This window comes from Carlito syrichta, unplaced genomic scaffold, assembly GCF_000164805.1.
Source record: "Carlito syrichta isolate Samal-C Ts95f unplaced genomic scaffold, Tarsius_syrichta-2.0.1 Scaffold306951, whole genome shotgun sequence".
Taxonomy (NCBI): domain Eukaryota; kingdom Metazoa; phylum Chordata; class Mammalia; order Primates; family Tarsiidae; genus Carlito; species Carlito syrichta.
The window spans coordinates 39330-52908 of record NW_007251047.1 but is presented as its reverse complement, the minus strand read 5'-3'; the positions used below and the strand labels follow the sequence as shown (position 1 = coordinate 52908).

At 49.9% G+C, this 13579-nt stretch overlaps 1 protein-coding gene across 3 annotated transcripts in view; it reads left to right on the top strand.

Moving 5' to 3' along the window:
• PRKCQ (protein kinase C theta) overlaps positions 1-13579 on the top strand; it is a 90604-nt gene that overhangs the window by 55635 nt on the left and 21390 nt on the right. For all 3 annotated transcript variants that reach the window (XM_008063611.2, XM_008063613.2, XM_008063612.2), the window contains 3 exons: positions 3110-3201; positions 5078-5140; positions 10643-10781. In XM_008063611.2, the coding sequence (XP_008061802.2) occupies positions 3110-3201; positions 5078-5140; positions 10643-10781 (294 nt within the window). The remainder of the gene's footprint in view (positions 1-3109; positions 3202-5077; positions 5141-10642; positions 10782-13579) is intronic.

The window sequence follows — 13579 nt, the reverse complement described above, 5'->3', positions numbered from 1 at the left end:
GTTTTCATGGATTAAGGTTTCTGGTGGGTGGGGGAACGCCCCTCCCACATCTGACTTTGTGTATAAAAGACCCGTTGTAATTCCCAATAAGACTAATTCGCTTCTGCACTAGACTGGAATCCAGTCTCTTTCTTTCTCTGTCTCTCTTTCTCTCTCTCTCTTTCTCTCTTCTTCCCCCCAATCACTGACGCCGTCTCCACCTTTGGGGTACCCTGAACCCAGCTGGAGCTGGTCCCCGGCATTTTTTTTTGAGTTGGAGTTTCACTCTGTCACCCAGACTTGGAGTACTGTGGCTGCTCCCAGCCACCGCAGCCTCAACCTGCTGGGCTCCAGTGATCCTTCCACCTCAGCCTTCCAAGTAGCTGGAACTACAGGCGCGCGCTACCACGCCCGGCTAATTTTTTGATTTATTGTAGAGATGAGGTCTCTCCAAGTTGCCCAGGCGGGTCTCAAACCCGCAGGCTCAGGGATTTTTGAAAGATCCATGGTGGCACCCTCAGCTCTTAGCAGGAGTCAGTGTGGCATCCCACACACTGTGAACCCCCAAAACAGTTTAACTGACAATCACAAGCAGTGTCATGCTCTCGGTCCTTGCATGGCGGTATGCACTGACCGGGCCCTGGGATTTCTTAGACTTTTAAGTGGTGCAGATTCAACACCCCCTCCCCTGTTCTGTCACGAGGACGTAGTGCTGCACAGACTGTGTAGACCGGGAGCAGATGGGCCCGTGGGGTGGGGGGGATTGGGGAACAGGGCTAAACTTCCACCTCCAGTCCCCTCCCCCTACTTTCTCCAAGTCCAGATTGACAGGGTGTAAATCCTGAAATGTCAGCCTTTCTAGAATGGCGTAGGCATCCTAGCACTTGAAAGAAGCCATCCCTCGGGCGTGTGAGCAGATGGTCTCGCTCTACATGTCTATGCCTGCCTTCTCCTGAGTATTCAAAAGGAGACCCCGCCATTGTGGCTGGTATGAGGTCGTCATCGTTTCGAGTAAGAAGGTGAAGGTGGAAGTTGAAGCTCTTCAGACGGTGCTTACAAGAGTTAGGGCTAGAGAGACGTGCCCAGGAGAGGGCAGGCTGTGTGCAGAGGGGCACATGATTACTGGGAGATCAGGTTTGGCCGGCCGAGCGGAGTGGCTCGATGGCTCAAGGCCAGGAGTTCAAGACCAGCCTGGGCAACATAGCGAGACCCCGTCTCTACAAAAAAAAAATCAAAATGATTATCCAGATGTGGTAGTGCCCAGCTACTCAGGAGGCTGAGGCGGGAGGATGGCCTAAGCCCAGGAGGTGGAGGCTGAGGTGAGCTGTGATCATGCCACTGCACTACAGCCTGGGCGACAGAGTGAGACCCCAACTCAAAACAAACAAACAAATAAATGTGCTAATTCTGAAGGACAAAAAAGAAAACGAGGTTTGAAATAGTAATGTTAAGTTGTGACTGATGTCAGCCGAGGGTTTTGGCCTATCTGAAAGAGAAAGGGGTGAGCATCAGCTAAAGACATTTGGAACCATAGTCGGGCGTGGTGGCTTGCCTGGTCCCAAGTGCTTTCAGAGGCTGAGGCAGGAAGATCTTTTGAGCCCAGGAGTTTGAGACTGCAGTGAACCATGATGGCAACACTGTATTCCAGCCTGGGCAGCAGAGAGACCCAAACGCAAAAAATATATATATATACATATACACATAGAACCAATAAGTTAAATCTGAGATTCACCTTGGAGAAAGTGGGTGGACACTTACATGAGTTATTTTGGCAACTGCCACAATCCTTGGCTTTCCCTGTTGGGTGGAAATGTGGCAATGAACATCGCCCTGAGGGAGAAAACGGTGTTTCTTCTATGACTCCCTCACCCCCACGACCTTGGTTAGGCGGACATCGAAATTGGAAGGTTAATTCTGTTAAAAAGTCAGCCAGGTGTGGTTTCCAGGTGCACATGCATGCACAGACATGCCGAATGTCTCCACGCTTTTTGGGCTACTCATTCTGTGACTCCTAAGTACCCTGTTAAAATCAGGCTGCTCAGAGTGTTGCGAATAGACTTATGTGACTTATGTACTGTCTCACATAGTCAGAGGTACGGAGGCTGGCAGGAACCTGGCGACCGCTGACACTCTGACTGCAGCCCGAGGGCCACCCAGCCTCGCTTTTGTCCACGGATGGCTCCAGCCCTCCTGACACGCGTGGTGTCCTCAGCTAGGAGCAATGTCCTCCTCCGTGGTGGCTTGCCACTGCGGCAAGTGGAAGCTGGACTGGAGAGAAAGAAGGTTAAACTTGACCGCAGGCTCCAGGCAGGCGTGAGCATCCCAGACTCACTCGCCCACCAAGCTCTGACCATAGAATAGGCACAGAGTGTTGAGTGGTTGAGTATTTTCAAACACTGCTCGCCAGGGTCAGAGACCAAAACAGATTCTCTTTCATCTTACACATCGTCAGTTTCAATAAGTATACAGTCAGCACCCAATAAGCGCCCAGCAGCGTCTCATCATCTGGTGGGCAAGTCCAGTTGGACTCTCCCTGTGCCACGCTCTACTATCTGGGTTGTAGCCCCCTAGTATCTAGTAGATGCCCCATGACAGCCCACTTAGATGCCCCAGGCTTCCCGGGGTCCAAAAACATAGATCGAGGCCTGGTGCGGTGGCCCATGCCTGTAATTCCAGCACTTTGGGAGGCCAGAGGTAGAAGGATTACTGGAGTCCAGGAGTTTGAGACCAGCCTAGGCAACACAGCAAGACCGCATCTCTACCTCTCTCTATATATATATCACATATATATAGATATATGTGTCTCAATAAAATTAGCCAGGCATGGTGGTATGTGCCTGTCGTCCCAGCTACCCAGGAGGCTAAGACAAGGAGGATTACCTGAGCCCAGGAGGTAGAGGCTGTGGTGCGCTGTGATCACGCCATCACTCCAGCTTGGGCAATAGAGTGAGACCCTGACTCCAAAGTTATATATATTTATAGATAAGCTAAATTACGTCGCCAGTCTTTTTGTGAGTGATTTCAAGATAAGATTGGTTCCTCTGAAATTATCTAACCCATGTAAATAGTGGTCTTTGTTTCCTTTCTTCCTGAGAAGCTAAACATTGGGATTACTTTGATTGCCCCCCAGGAAAACCTCTTTTTCGTGATGGAGTACCTCAACGGGGGAGACCTGATGTACCACATCCAGAGTTGCCACAAGTTCGATCTCTCCAGAGCGACGTAAGGGCCTCTCGGGGGTCTGGGCTCCCCTGCTGTTCTTGTCAGGATGCGCACCCTGAGCCCACAGGGTGCTGTTCCCCGTGGCATTTTCTGTTTCCTCATGCGGGTTGCCCCCATCCCAAGGCAAAGTCGACCCTTGGGGCTATAATCCATGGGGCCCCAGTTCTCCCTGGGTGAAACTGAAATTCATGCCAGTTTTGTTCCATTTCTCTGCTCTGTGAAACCAGCTACTTGGTTTCTTAAGGAACCAGCCAGTTCATCAGGCTTCTAAGTGAGCTAAACACAGACGCCAGGAAAGCGGGGACCTGAACGCAGATCTTTGGGTGGCCCCCAGGTAAATCTTTCAGCCAAGGCTTTCAAGGGAAGCCCTCGGTGCAGGGCTCCTGGGCCATGAGAAAGAGGAGACTGAGAGAGGCACCTGTTTTGTTTGAGAATAAGTCTTCACCTTCGTTGGCATCCAGTGGCCTGAGATGCCGGCAGGATGGAGCAGGCTGAGTGTACCTGGCAGGGCTGCAGCGGCGTCCACAGTCCCCTACTTCTCCCACCCACTGTCCCCCTGTGTATCCGACTGCCCGCTTTCTGTGGCATTCAAGCAAAAGAAAAATGTGCCACTGGGCTCATTTTAAAATGGGTAGAGAGACTCGCGCCCTTAGCTTGATACACAATCATCTCTCTCTTACTTCCACGTGGACACACAAGTGGGTAAGGTTGAAGTGGGTTGAAAGTGGACTTAGTTCACCAGCTCCTCCAAAGCTGTTTTGTCAAATCTACCTGCCTCCAGAAACCCTTGACAAAGTGCCCAGAGATACTTTTATTGAGTTTCTGCAGCAGGGAAACCATCAGGTATCCTTTGTGCTGGAAGGAATTCCTTCGGTCCACTGTCCTCTCCAATCAGCTCAGACACATGCTGTCTACTGTGTCCCAGAAACCTTCCAGGAAGGAGAATTTTGCATCCTTCCATGAGAGCTGGCAAACTTCATTTCCAGGAAGTTCTCCCTTTTATCTGACCTTAATCCCACTAATGATCATGTAAACTTATTTCCTTTAAGCTTGTCACCATTGACAATAAAGAGTAACGTATTGTCTTGCATCTTCTGATATCCTTTTATCTACCTCTCAGACTATATATCTTGCCCAGGCTAGAGGTCATCAGTATGAAAATAACCCAGACAGCTTTGTTTGGAGCATACAGCAATATGGGCTCCAAGCTGAGTTTAAAATAAAGGAGGAAATTATTATTGGCCTAGTATACCATACTGTTAGATTTAATGTTTGTGCATATTTTATTAGCAAAAAATGACTGTGTGAGCATTGTAGTTTAAAATACAAGAATAAGGTCCTGGCGTGGTCGCTTACTCCTGTAATTGGGAGGCCAAGGTGGAGGATGACTTGAGCCCAGGAGTTCGAGACCAGCTTGGGCAAAATTGCGAGACCTTGTCTCTATAAGAAAAATTTTTTTTAATTAGCCAGGTGTGGTGGCACATGCCTGTAGTCCCAGCTACTCCAGAGGCTGAGGCGGAAGGATCACCGGAGCCCAGGAGGTAGAGGCTGTGGTAAGCTGTGATCGTGCTACTGCACTCCAGCCTGGGCAACAGAGTGAGGCTCCCAACTCAAAAATAAGAAGAATACAGGAAAAAAGCACTAGATCCAGGCCAGTTCTGCTTCATCCTCTCAAGGTTGAGGCTGGAGGGCTCTGAGCCTCTCCTTTCTTCTGTGTAGAATGAATGGATGACATCTCCCTTGCTAGGATTAAACCAACTTAAGTCTGTACGTCACTTAGCCAAGCGTTGCACATATGCAGAAGACCAGCCCGGGTTTGGGATTGTGTTGTGTTCCGTGACAGCATTCACATTGAACTTGGTTCTCTCTCCCTCAGGTTTTATGCTGCTGAAATCATTCTTGGTCTGCAGTTCCTGCATTCCAAAGGCATCGTCTACAGGTAAATGCCGCTCTTCGGAAACAAATGCTAAGATGCTGGGTCTCCTGGTCCACTTCGTCCCATATTGTACCGAGAGACATGTAGTGGCTACCATGCTGCTGTGGCAGGAATTTCGCGCCCAGGTCTCCTGCCTCTGTGACCACGGAGATGGTGACTTCATGACAGCCAAAAGCGAGAAGGCTCTGGTCTCCTCAGTCCTTCATTCTGGTCTTTACTTTGATTCTCCCCTTCATCCCCCTCTGCTTAGTCTGTGTTTTTCTTGTTTATTTATTGAGTTTCCTTCCACTGCTTTTCTGATTTTTTCTCACTACTTTTCTCATTTCTTCCACTCTTCTGCTTCCTCTTTGGTGTCCCTCTTTGCCTTCTCTCTTTGCCTTCTCTCTCTCTCATGTCCCCTTTGTACCTGATGTTTTTGCTCATGTTTGCTTTGGGCAACCCTAAAATGTTCATGGAATTTTCTTTTTTGGAATGGTGGAGAGGAGCCCTTCCTTCCTTCCTTCCTTCCTTCCTTCCTTCCTTCCTTCCTTCCTTCCTTTCATTGAGTTGGAGTCTCACTCTGTCACCCAGGCTGGAGTGCAGGGGCACGCTCATGGCCACCGCAGCCTCAACCTGCTGGGCTCAGGCAATCCTTCCACCTCAGTCTTCCAGGTAACTGGAATCACAGGCATGCACCACCACACCCGGCTAATTTTTTGATTTACTGTAGATACAAGGTCTCGCCAAGTTGCCCAGGCTGGTCTCAAATCCCTGGGCTCAGGCAATCCTCTCACCTCCATCTCCCAGAGTGCTGGGATTACACACGTGCCACCGTGCCCAGCTGGGAGCTCTTTCTTGAACACTAGAATACACCTGTGAAGACTGATGCTTCCACACTTTGGAGAGGTCACAAGTGGAAGAAGTGACTCCTAAAAAGGCAGAGAAATAGTAGGAATAAAGAGGTCAAGTAGAGAAACATTAAGCCAATGCATCCAGCTCTAGCCACTGACTATGACTGGACAGCACCTAGGACTCAGCCATGCAAAGTGAGAAGCAGGTTCATTGTCGTCATACATGACCTGCCGGTGGACCCATCCAATCAGAGGCAATTCTGAAAGATGTCGCAAGCCCCCATTTGGGTTAAATGTAAAAACGAGGAACTGGAAGACACGCAAACATGGGGAGAGAAGAATCTAGAACCCACCCCCTGTCTTAGAATAGTGGAACTGAAAGGAACCTTAAGATGAATGTTTACTGATGATATGACTGGGCCCAACCCATGCATTTGAAGCCCCTTGCCCATGTTTTATGTGTCCATGTGGATGATCTCATTCGATGCCTCAGGGACCCTGTGAGACAGGCAAGGTGGGCATCATCGTCCAGTGTTAGGGGTGAGTCCTCGGAGGCGCAGGAAGGGGAAATGGTGTGGGGGAGCTGGCCAGCCACAGAGTTGGGACTTGGAAGCCAGCTGTGGCCCCACTCTGCCTCTTCCAAGGGAAAAGCTTTGCTTGCAGTGGCCGCCCCACTTAACCAAAGGCTCCGCATCTTCTGCTGTGCGTGATGCACTGATGGACTTCGTCCTGGGCAAATGAAGGCCTGCAGAGGCCAACCAGGGGCCAACCAGGGGCCTTGGGCTCTGAAGCTCCTCCCTGGGTCCTGACGCCCTGTCGGGTGCATGGCTGATGTGCCTTAGAACATTCTGGGTCGTTGGCTTCCATGACATCTCCAGTCGGCTCTGGGGATCCTCAGGGGTCTTCCTCTGCCCATTCCCATCCCAGACCTGGCTTTCTGGGCCTTTCCTATTCTGACTTAGAGCCCTCGAAGCTTCAACAACCTCCTTTCTCACCACCCCAAAGACATCTGGCCCCCTTTAGAGGGTAGACTGAGTAGTCAACATGAAGCTTACTATTCCTAGCCTGAGGCCCAGAGAACATTTGCTTTTAGAATCAGTTAAAATGCACCCTTGTATACCTTAGCAAGACCAGTTCAGCGAGAAAGGCCAGGTGAGCTAGGTATAAAGGGACAGAAGAGGAGATAAGGTCAGTTTCTGCCTCCTGACCACCGTTGGCGGTGTGGGTTGGACTCACAGGGCCTCCGAGAGCTTGTTTGTCCATCAGAAAAGAACATGAGGATGAATAATAGTCATTTCCGATCAAAGGGCTGCCGTAAGAATCCCATGATGAAGTGCCAATAGGAGATGTGATGTTCCTCATTCTTAGGGTTTATATAGCACACCACAGCTAGATAAGTGGCTCCCCAGAAAAGCCATCCTTCGGCCACATCGCTCGAATCCTATGTACATGGCTGTCAGTGTCGCAAATATGTTTCATAGAACAGAAGCCCCAAATGATATCAGTTCGGCCTAGCGTGTAAGAGTAGGTGATGGCCGCCAAATTGTAGCATAAGGAGTCAAATATGCCCTGGAACTGGACTTACCGGAATAGGATTCCTAAGTTGCAGAGAAACTGAGTATCTAATTCCAGTGAAAGATCAAGGAGGCGGTGCCCAGTGCTCTCCAAGGAGAAGATGTAGGTACATCAGAGGTCTTTAGCCCTGACGGTGGACGTGTGGCAGCACCCAATTGGGATGAGAGAGAGACAGAATTGACAAGCACGTGACAGCTACTCCTCCTGGTCAGACAGAAGCTGTCGGGGAACGCTGGTACTGGCTGGCCAAGGCGGAAGACGTCAGCTCTGGGGACATTTGCTGTGGTCTCAACCACAGCAAAACCACTGTGCTCCCCTTCCCTCACCAACTCACCTACAGAAGGCGGAGAAATTTAGTCAAAGGAAGCAGTTACTTGGGAGGCAGTGCCAGCTGATACTCACTAGCTAGTGGTGAATTCCCTTGACAAATAGGTACCGAATGCTTGGTGCATGCTGTACAGTCATCAGAGCAGGGACGGCACACTAGCAAGTGATACCTACTCCCACCCTCGTGAAGCTTCCAGGTTAGTGAGGGAGAGAGACAGAACCGTGATGGGAACTTTAGGAGCAAATGAGTATTGATGACAAGGAACAAAACACTCGAACTGTTGCTCAGGCAAGAACCAGGTCGTAGTATGAAACTAGAACCCAGAAGACAGACACACTGGAAACTCAGACATACTCTCTCATCTAAGGCGACCTCTCTCTCATCTAAGATGGCTTCTTTCTTGTCTAAGGTGGCCTCTCTCATCTAAGATGGCCTCTCTCTTGTTTAAGATGGCTTATCTCTCATCGAAGGCAGCTTCTCTCTTGTCTAAGGCGGCCTCTCTCTCATCTAAGGTGGCTTCTTTCTTGTCTAAGCCGGCCTCTCTCTTATCTAAGATGGCCTCTCTCTTGTCTAAGGCAACCTCTCTGTCGTCTAAGGCAGCTTCTCTCTTGTCTAAGGCTCAGGGAGGGATCAAAACAGCAGCTGTTCCTGCCTCCCCCAAGTCATTTCGACTCACTGAGGGGGGCGGTGGTGGCCCTCGTCAATCCCAAACCCTAGATGTAGAGAAAGCAGATTTCAGAGAGTTCAGGAATTCACTAACTGATAACATAAAGGGAATGAAAGCTGGAATTCATAAAGTTTCATCGGCAAAAATCAATAAAAATAAATTTTTTAAGTAATTGATGTCAAGGGAAACCCCAGAATTCACTTTTAAAAAATCAATTTCCCAGGTACAGGATGAGAGGAAACTGGGATAATGGCAGTTTGTGTCGAAAAAGAAATACCTGAAGGCTTTAGTTTACTGTAAACTCAATGTTAACTGTTATTGTGATGAAGGTACTAAAACAGACCAGGTTCAGTGGCTCAGCCTGTCATCCCAGCACTTTGGGAGGTCGAGGCAAGTGGATGGCCTGAGCCTGCGGATTCGAGACCCACCCGGGCAACTTGGCGAGACCTCGTCTCTACAATAAATCAAAAAAATTAGCCGAGCGTGGTAGCGCACACCTGTAGCTCTGGCTCCTCGAAAGGCTGAGGCGGAAAGATCGCCAGAGCCCAGGAGGTCAATGCTGCGGTGGCCGGGAGCGTGCCACTGCACTCCAGTCTGGGCAACGGAGTGAGACTCTAATTCAAAAAAAAGAAAGTACTAAAACGACTGTTGCCACATCTTAGGCCACAGTGGCAAAAAGCAAGAGGGTGGTGGCAGGAGTTCAAAGTCTGCTAGGAGTATTGGCTCCAGCCTGAGCTCCGCATTTCAAGAAGAACACCCACAGGGTTAAAACCTTTGCAAGGGAGAGGCTGGGATGTTGCAGGACTTGAAAATCACATCATGCGAGGAACAAAGTCCCCGAACTCTATGAGGGAAACACAAAAGAAAACTGGATGCTCATTTTCAAATATTTGGGCTATCACACCTGATAATAATAGAAAGCTTTCTTGGGCCAACAGTAAAATCAAAGGGAGGCATAATTTGGCTCATGTATTTTAGGGGAAAAAAATATCGTTAAGTGACACTGACCTAAGAATGGAATGGGCTGTTTTAAGAGGCCTCTGTTTCTCTAAGGAAAGAGAAATGTATTAACATGCTATTCTAGCATCAGACGATCCTGGTTCCAGCATGGCTCTTTCTTAGTGGGAGAGAGCCTTCCTCCACTGGACTTGGAATTAGGTGCAGTAAAGCTTATGCACAAAGAAACAATGTACGTAGAAAGTGGCCTTCCCTCTCTTACCATTACCCAGGAAAGATACCAGGTTAAAGAGTTTCCAGTCTGGGGCTCTTCCCCTTGTGCTGAGTTGGGCCCCTTGGTAAATCAGAAAAATGTATCAACAGAGCCAGCCCTGCCCTTGAAGAATCAGCTTTGTCTACACCCCACTTGGTGTGTAAGTGGATACACAGCACCCCTCTCGATCCCCTCTCAGGCCATGACGAATTGAGCTATTGTGCTTCTTGTGGCAATTTTATGTTAATCAAATTGTGTGTATTAAAATGAGATTTTGCTGAGTGCTGGAGCTCACTCCTGTAATCCCAGCACTTGGGGAGGCGAGGCGGGAGGACTGCTTGAACCCAGGCATTCGAGACAAGCATGGACAATTTAGCGAGACCTTGTCTCTACAAAAATTGCCAGACATGGTGGCACGCACCTGCACGCCCAGCTACTCAGAAGGCTGAGGCAGGAGGATCACTTGAGCCCAGGAAGTCGAATCCACAGTGAGCTATGATCGCCCCATTACACTCCAGCCTGGGCGATCGAGGCTCCGACTCAAAAATAAAAATACAAAATCAGGTCAGGCACGGCGGCTCAAGTCTGTGATCCTAGCACTTTGGGAGGCCGAGGCCAGAGGATTGCCTGAGCCTGCGGATTGGAGACCAGCTTGGGCAACATGGTAAGACCCCGTTTCCACAATAAATCAAAAAATCAGCCTGGCAGGGCACACACCTGTAGTTCCGACTACCTGAAAGGCTGACGCAGAAGGATCACCAGAGCCCAGCAGGTGGACGCTGGGGTGGCCATGAGCGTGCCAACCGCACTCCAGCCTGGGTGACGGAGTGAGACTCCGACTCAAAAAAAAGAGATACACAATCAAGTGAGACTCTGCTTTGCTTTCGCGTTTCAGGGACCTGAAGCTGGATAACATCCTGTTAGACAAAGATGGACACATCAAGATAGCGGACTTTGGGATGTGCAAGGAGAACATGCTGGGAGACGCGAGGACCAACACCTTCTGCGGGACGCCCGACTACATCGCCCCGGAGGTAGGCGGGTTCCTCCTGGCCGGCCAGGGCCCTGCCCACGGCCCCGCCCGCCGCCACACCTGTGGCCGCACCCACGGCCGCGCCCAGCTCAGCGCCCTGGGCTGAGCATCACTGCTTCCACCTCCCCCTAAAATCAGAGGGCTTAATCTTTTTTAAAATAAATTTGACTTTATGATAGAGACGTGAGGATTAGCCACGCAAGCAGGCTGCGGGCAGGTGAAGGCTGGGCTTTTAACTGGCCCTCCGTCCCCTGGTGTTGGTCCAGGGAGCCTTGGGGCTGGCACGTGCCCCCTGCCCGCCCACCCTCATCCCCCCTCACCCAGCAGTGCCTAGGACTGCGCATCCCTCCCTGGCGCTCACGTGATTAACGTTCAGGTCCCGCTTAGGAGTGCGAGCATGGGATGTTCTGTTCTTTGTTTCTGTGGTAGATCGCTTCACACGATGGTCTCCAGCTCCATCCAGTGTGCTGTGCGGTCCATGGCTTGCTTCTTCTTTAAGGCTGCGTAGTACTCCATTGTGTGTGTGCGCCACGTTTTCGTCATCCAGTTCTCGTTCGATGGACAGCAGGGTTGGTTCCATGTTTTTGTTACTGTGAATAGTGTGGCTGTAAATACGCCTGTGCAGGTGTCTTTTAGGCAGAGCGATTTATGCTCCTCCAGGTATATTCCCAGAAGGGGGATTGCTGGATTGTATGAAAGGTCAAATTTTAGTTCTTTTAGGAATGGCCCCACTGCTTTCTGTAGAGGTTTAATCCTTGAGTGCACGATGTGTACTTGTTTTCCTAAATATTTCATGAAAGCCGCCGCACATATAGGTTGCTGCTGTTATTTTTTTACCGGAAGGCTATTCCTGCTCATTCCAATCTCTGGGCTTGAGCAGTTCAGCATTCCATTTCCCCAGCCCTGACGTACACTCACTGTGCCCAGACCTACCAGGAAGAAGGCGGAACCCGGTGCAGAGCAAGGTAGAAGCAGGTGTCCATCCAAGTCAAGCGGTGCTAGCTGTGGGGTCACCTGTGGTTTCCAAGCTGCCACCGTGTGAGCATGGAGAGCTCACCAACATCCCACGAACCCCCATTTCCTCTTCTGTGAAATGGGTGTAATACTGACATCACAATGCTATTGTAGGCATTGAGTGAGAGAGTGTGAAAGTTAACCTCATCCCAGCCCCTACAAAATAATGATAAGAATAATAATATATTAAGGCACCATATGATATTCTGGCAACAGAGGAGCAGCATTTGTGCAAAAGGCATCTATCCGTCCAACTGAGCCCACTTGTCCCCTCTTTAGGGAGGCCTCCCCAGCTGTCTACCCAGGGAGGGTAGAGACGCCCCCACCACTTTCTTCCCTATGACATAGTACTTGTCTTAGTAGCTTTTTTAATCTTTGAATCTCCCTGTGTGACTGAATGTTGACTCTGAAGCCAGGGACTCTTTCTTATTCACTTGTGTTAAGCTTTTTATTTCAAAACAATCATAGATTCACAAGAAGTTACAAAGGATAGTACAGAAACATCCCCACCCTCCGCCCAGTTTCCCCCAGTGGTTACAACTCACAGAACGGTGGTTCAATACCAAAACCAGGAAGTTGACATGGACCCAAGGGGTCCATGGTTCTTCACCATTTCCTCACATGGGTAGATTTGTGCGATCTTATTCTCTTTGATATCCAAGGACCTAGTGCAGGCCTTGAAACATTAAGGTGCTGGTGAATACCTTTTAGGAGAATGAATGGATGCATTTATTAATGAATGTGCGGACGAGGACGGTTGCTTGATAAAGACGGTGATGGGCCTCTGATTTCCTGGGTGAAACAACCTAAGTGGGAAGTCCTTGTCATTGCCAAAGGAATCGTGGCAGCCCAAGTTTAAGAACTATATGTCTTTGCCCTGTGGTTGGGTGGTCTCTCATTTTTAAAAAAATTTTTTATTAAAGATGGGGGGGGTGCAATTCAGGGTCAGGTATACAAATGTCTATTATGCAGGTACCCGGGTGATCTCTCACTTTAATTTGACCTTGTATGAAGGCCAGCTCAGCCCCTGTTGCATAAGCAGTGCTGGTTTTTACCTTGCAGGGCATCGTTGAGCTCACGAACTCATTGATTTCATAGCTTTCCAATCACAGAAATGTGGCTTCGCTCGGGTTAGCACAAATAGAGATATCGGTGCGTAAACCATCTCCGGTTGGAAGCGAAGCCACAGTGAATTAAGGCACAAGCAAATGGGGCCCCAGACGACAAGCTCAAATCAGTGACGGAATTCCCTTAGTCATCATTCTGCGGCGTGTCTGCTCCGCTCAGCATACCCTCGAGCCATCGGGGGAGGCCTCCGTGGTCCTCTCCACATCACGCGGGCTCCCTCCGCGTCTTTCCTGTTCAGCCTGGGATGTCTTTGTGCACTGCCTGACTCCAGCTCATTCCTGTCCACAAACGCCTCACGCCGTGTCCCTTTCTCGGCGAACCTTCCTCCGGACTCCGTTTCCTTCTGTGTCTTCTGGACTCCAGCCTCCATGACCTCTGGTCTCCTGGCGACTCTGCCCTCCTCCTCTCCCCCAGTGTGCTGGTCTCCCCACCAGGCCATGCTGGTCCTCCTCCCTTCATGCTGCACCTTCTCTGCCAGCAGCTCTTTTATTTGTTTATTTATTTATTGAGTTGGAGTCTCTCATTCTGTCGCCCAGGTTGGAGTGCAGTGGCATGCTCCCGGCCACCGTAGCCTCAGCCTGTTGGGCTCCAGCGAGCCTTCTGCCTCAGACTTCCAAGTGTGCCACCATGCCTGGCTAATTTTTTTTTTTTTTTTTT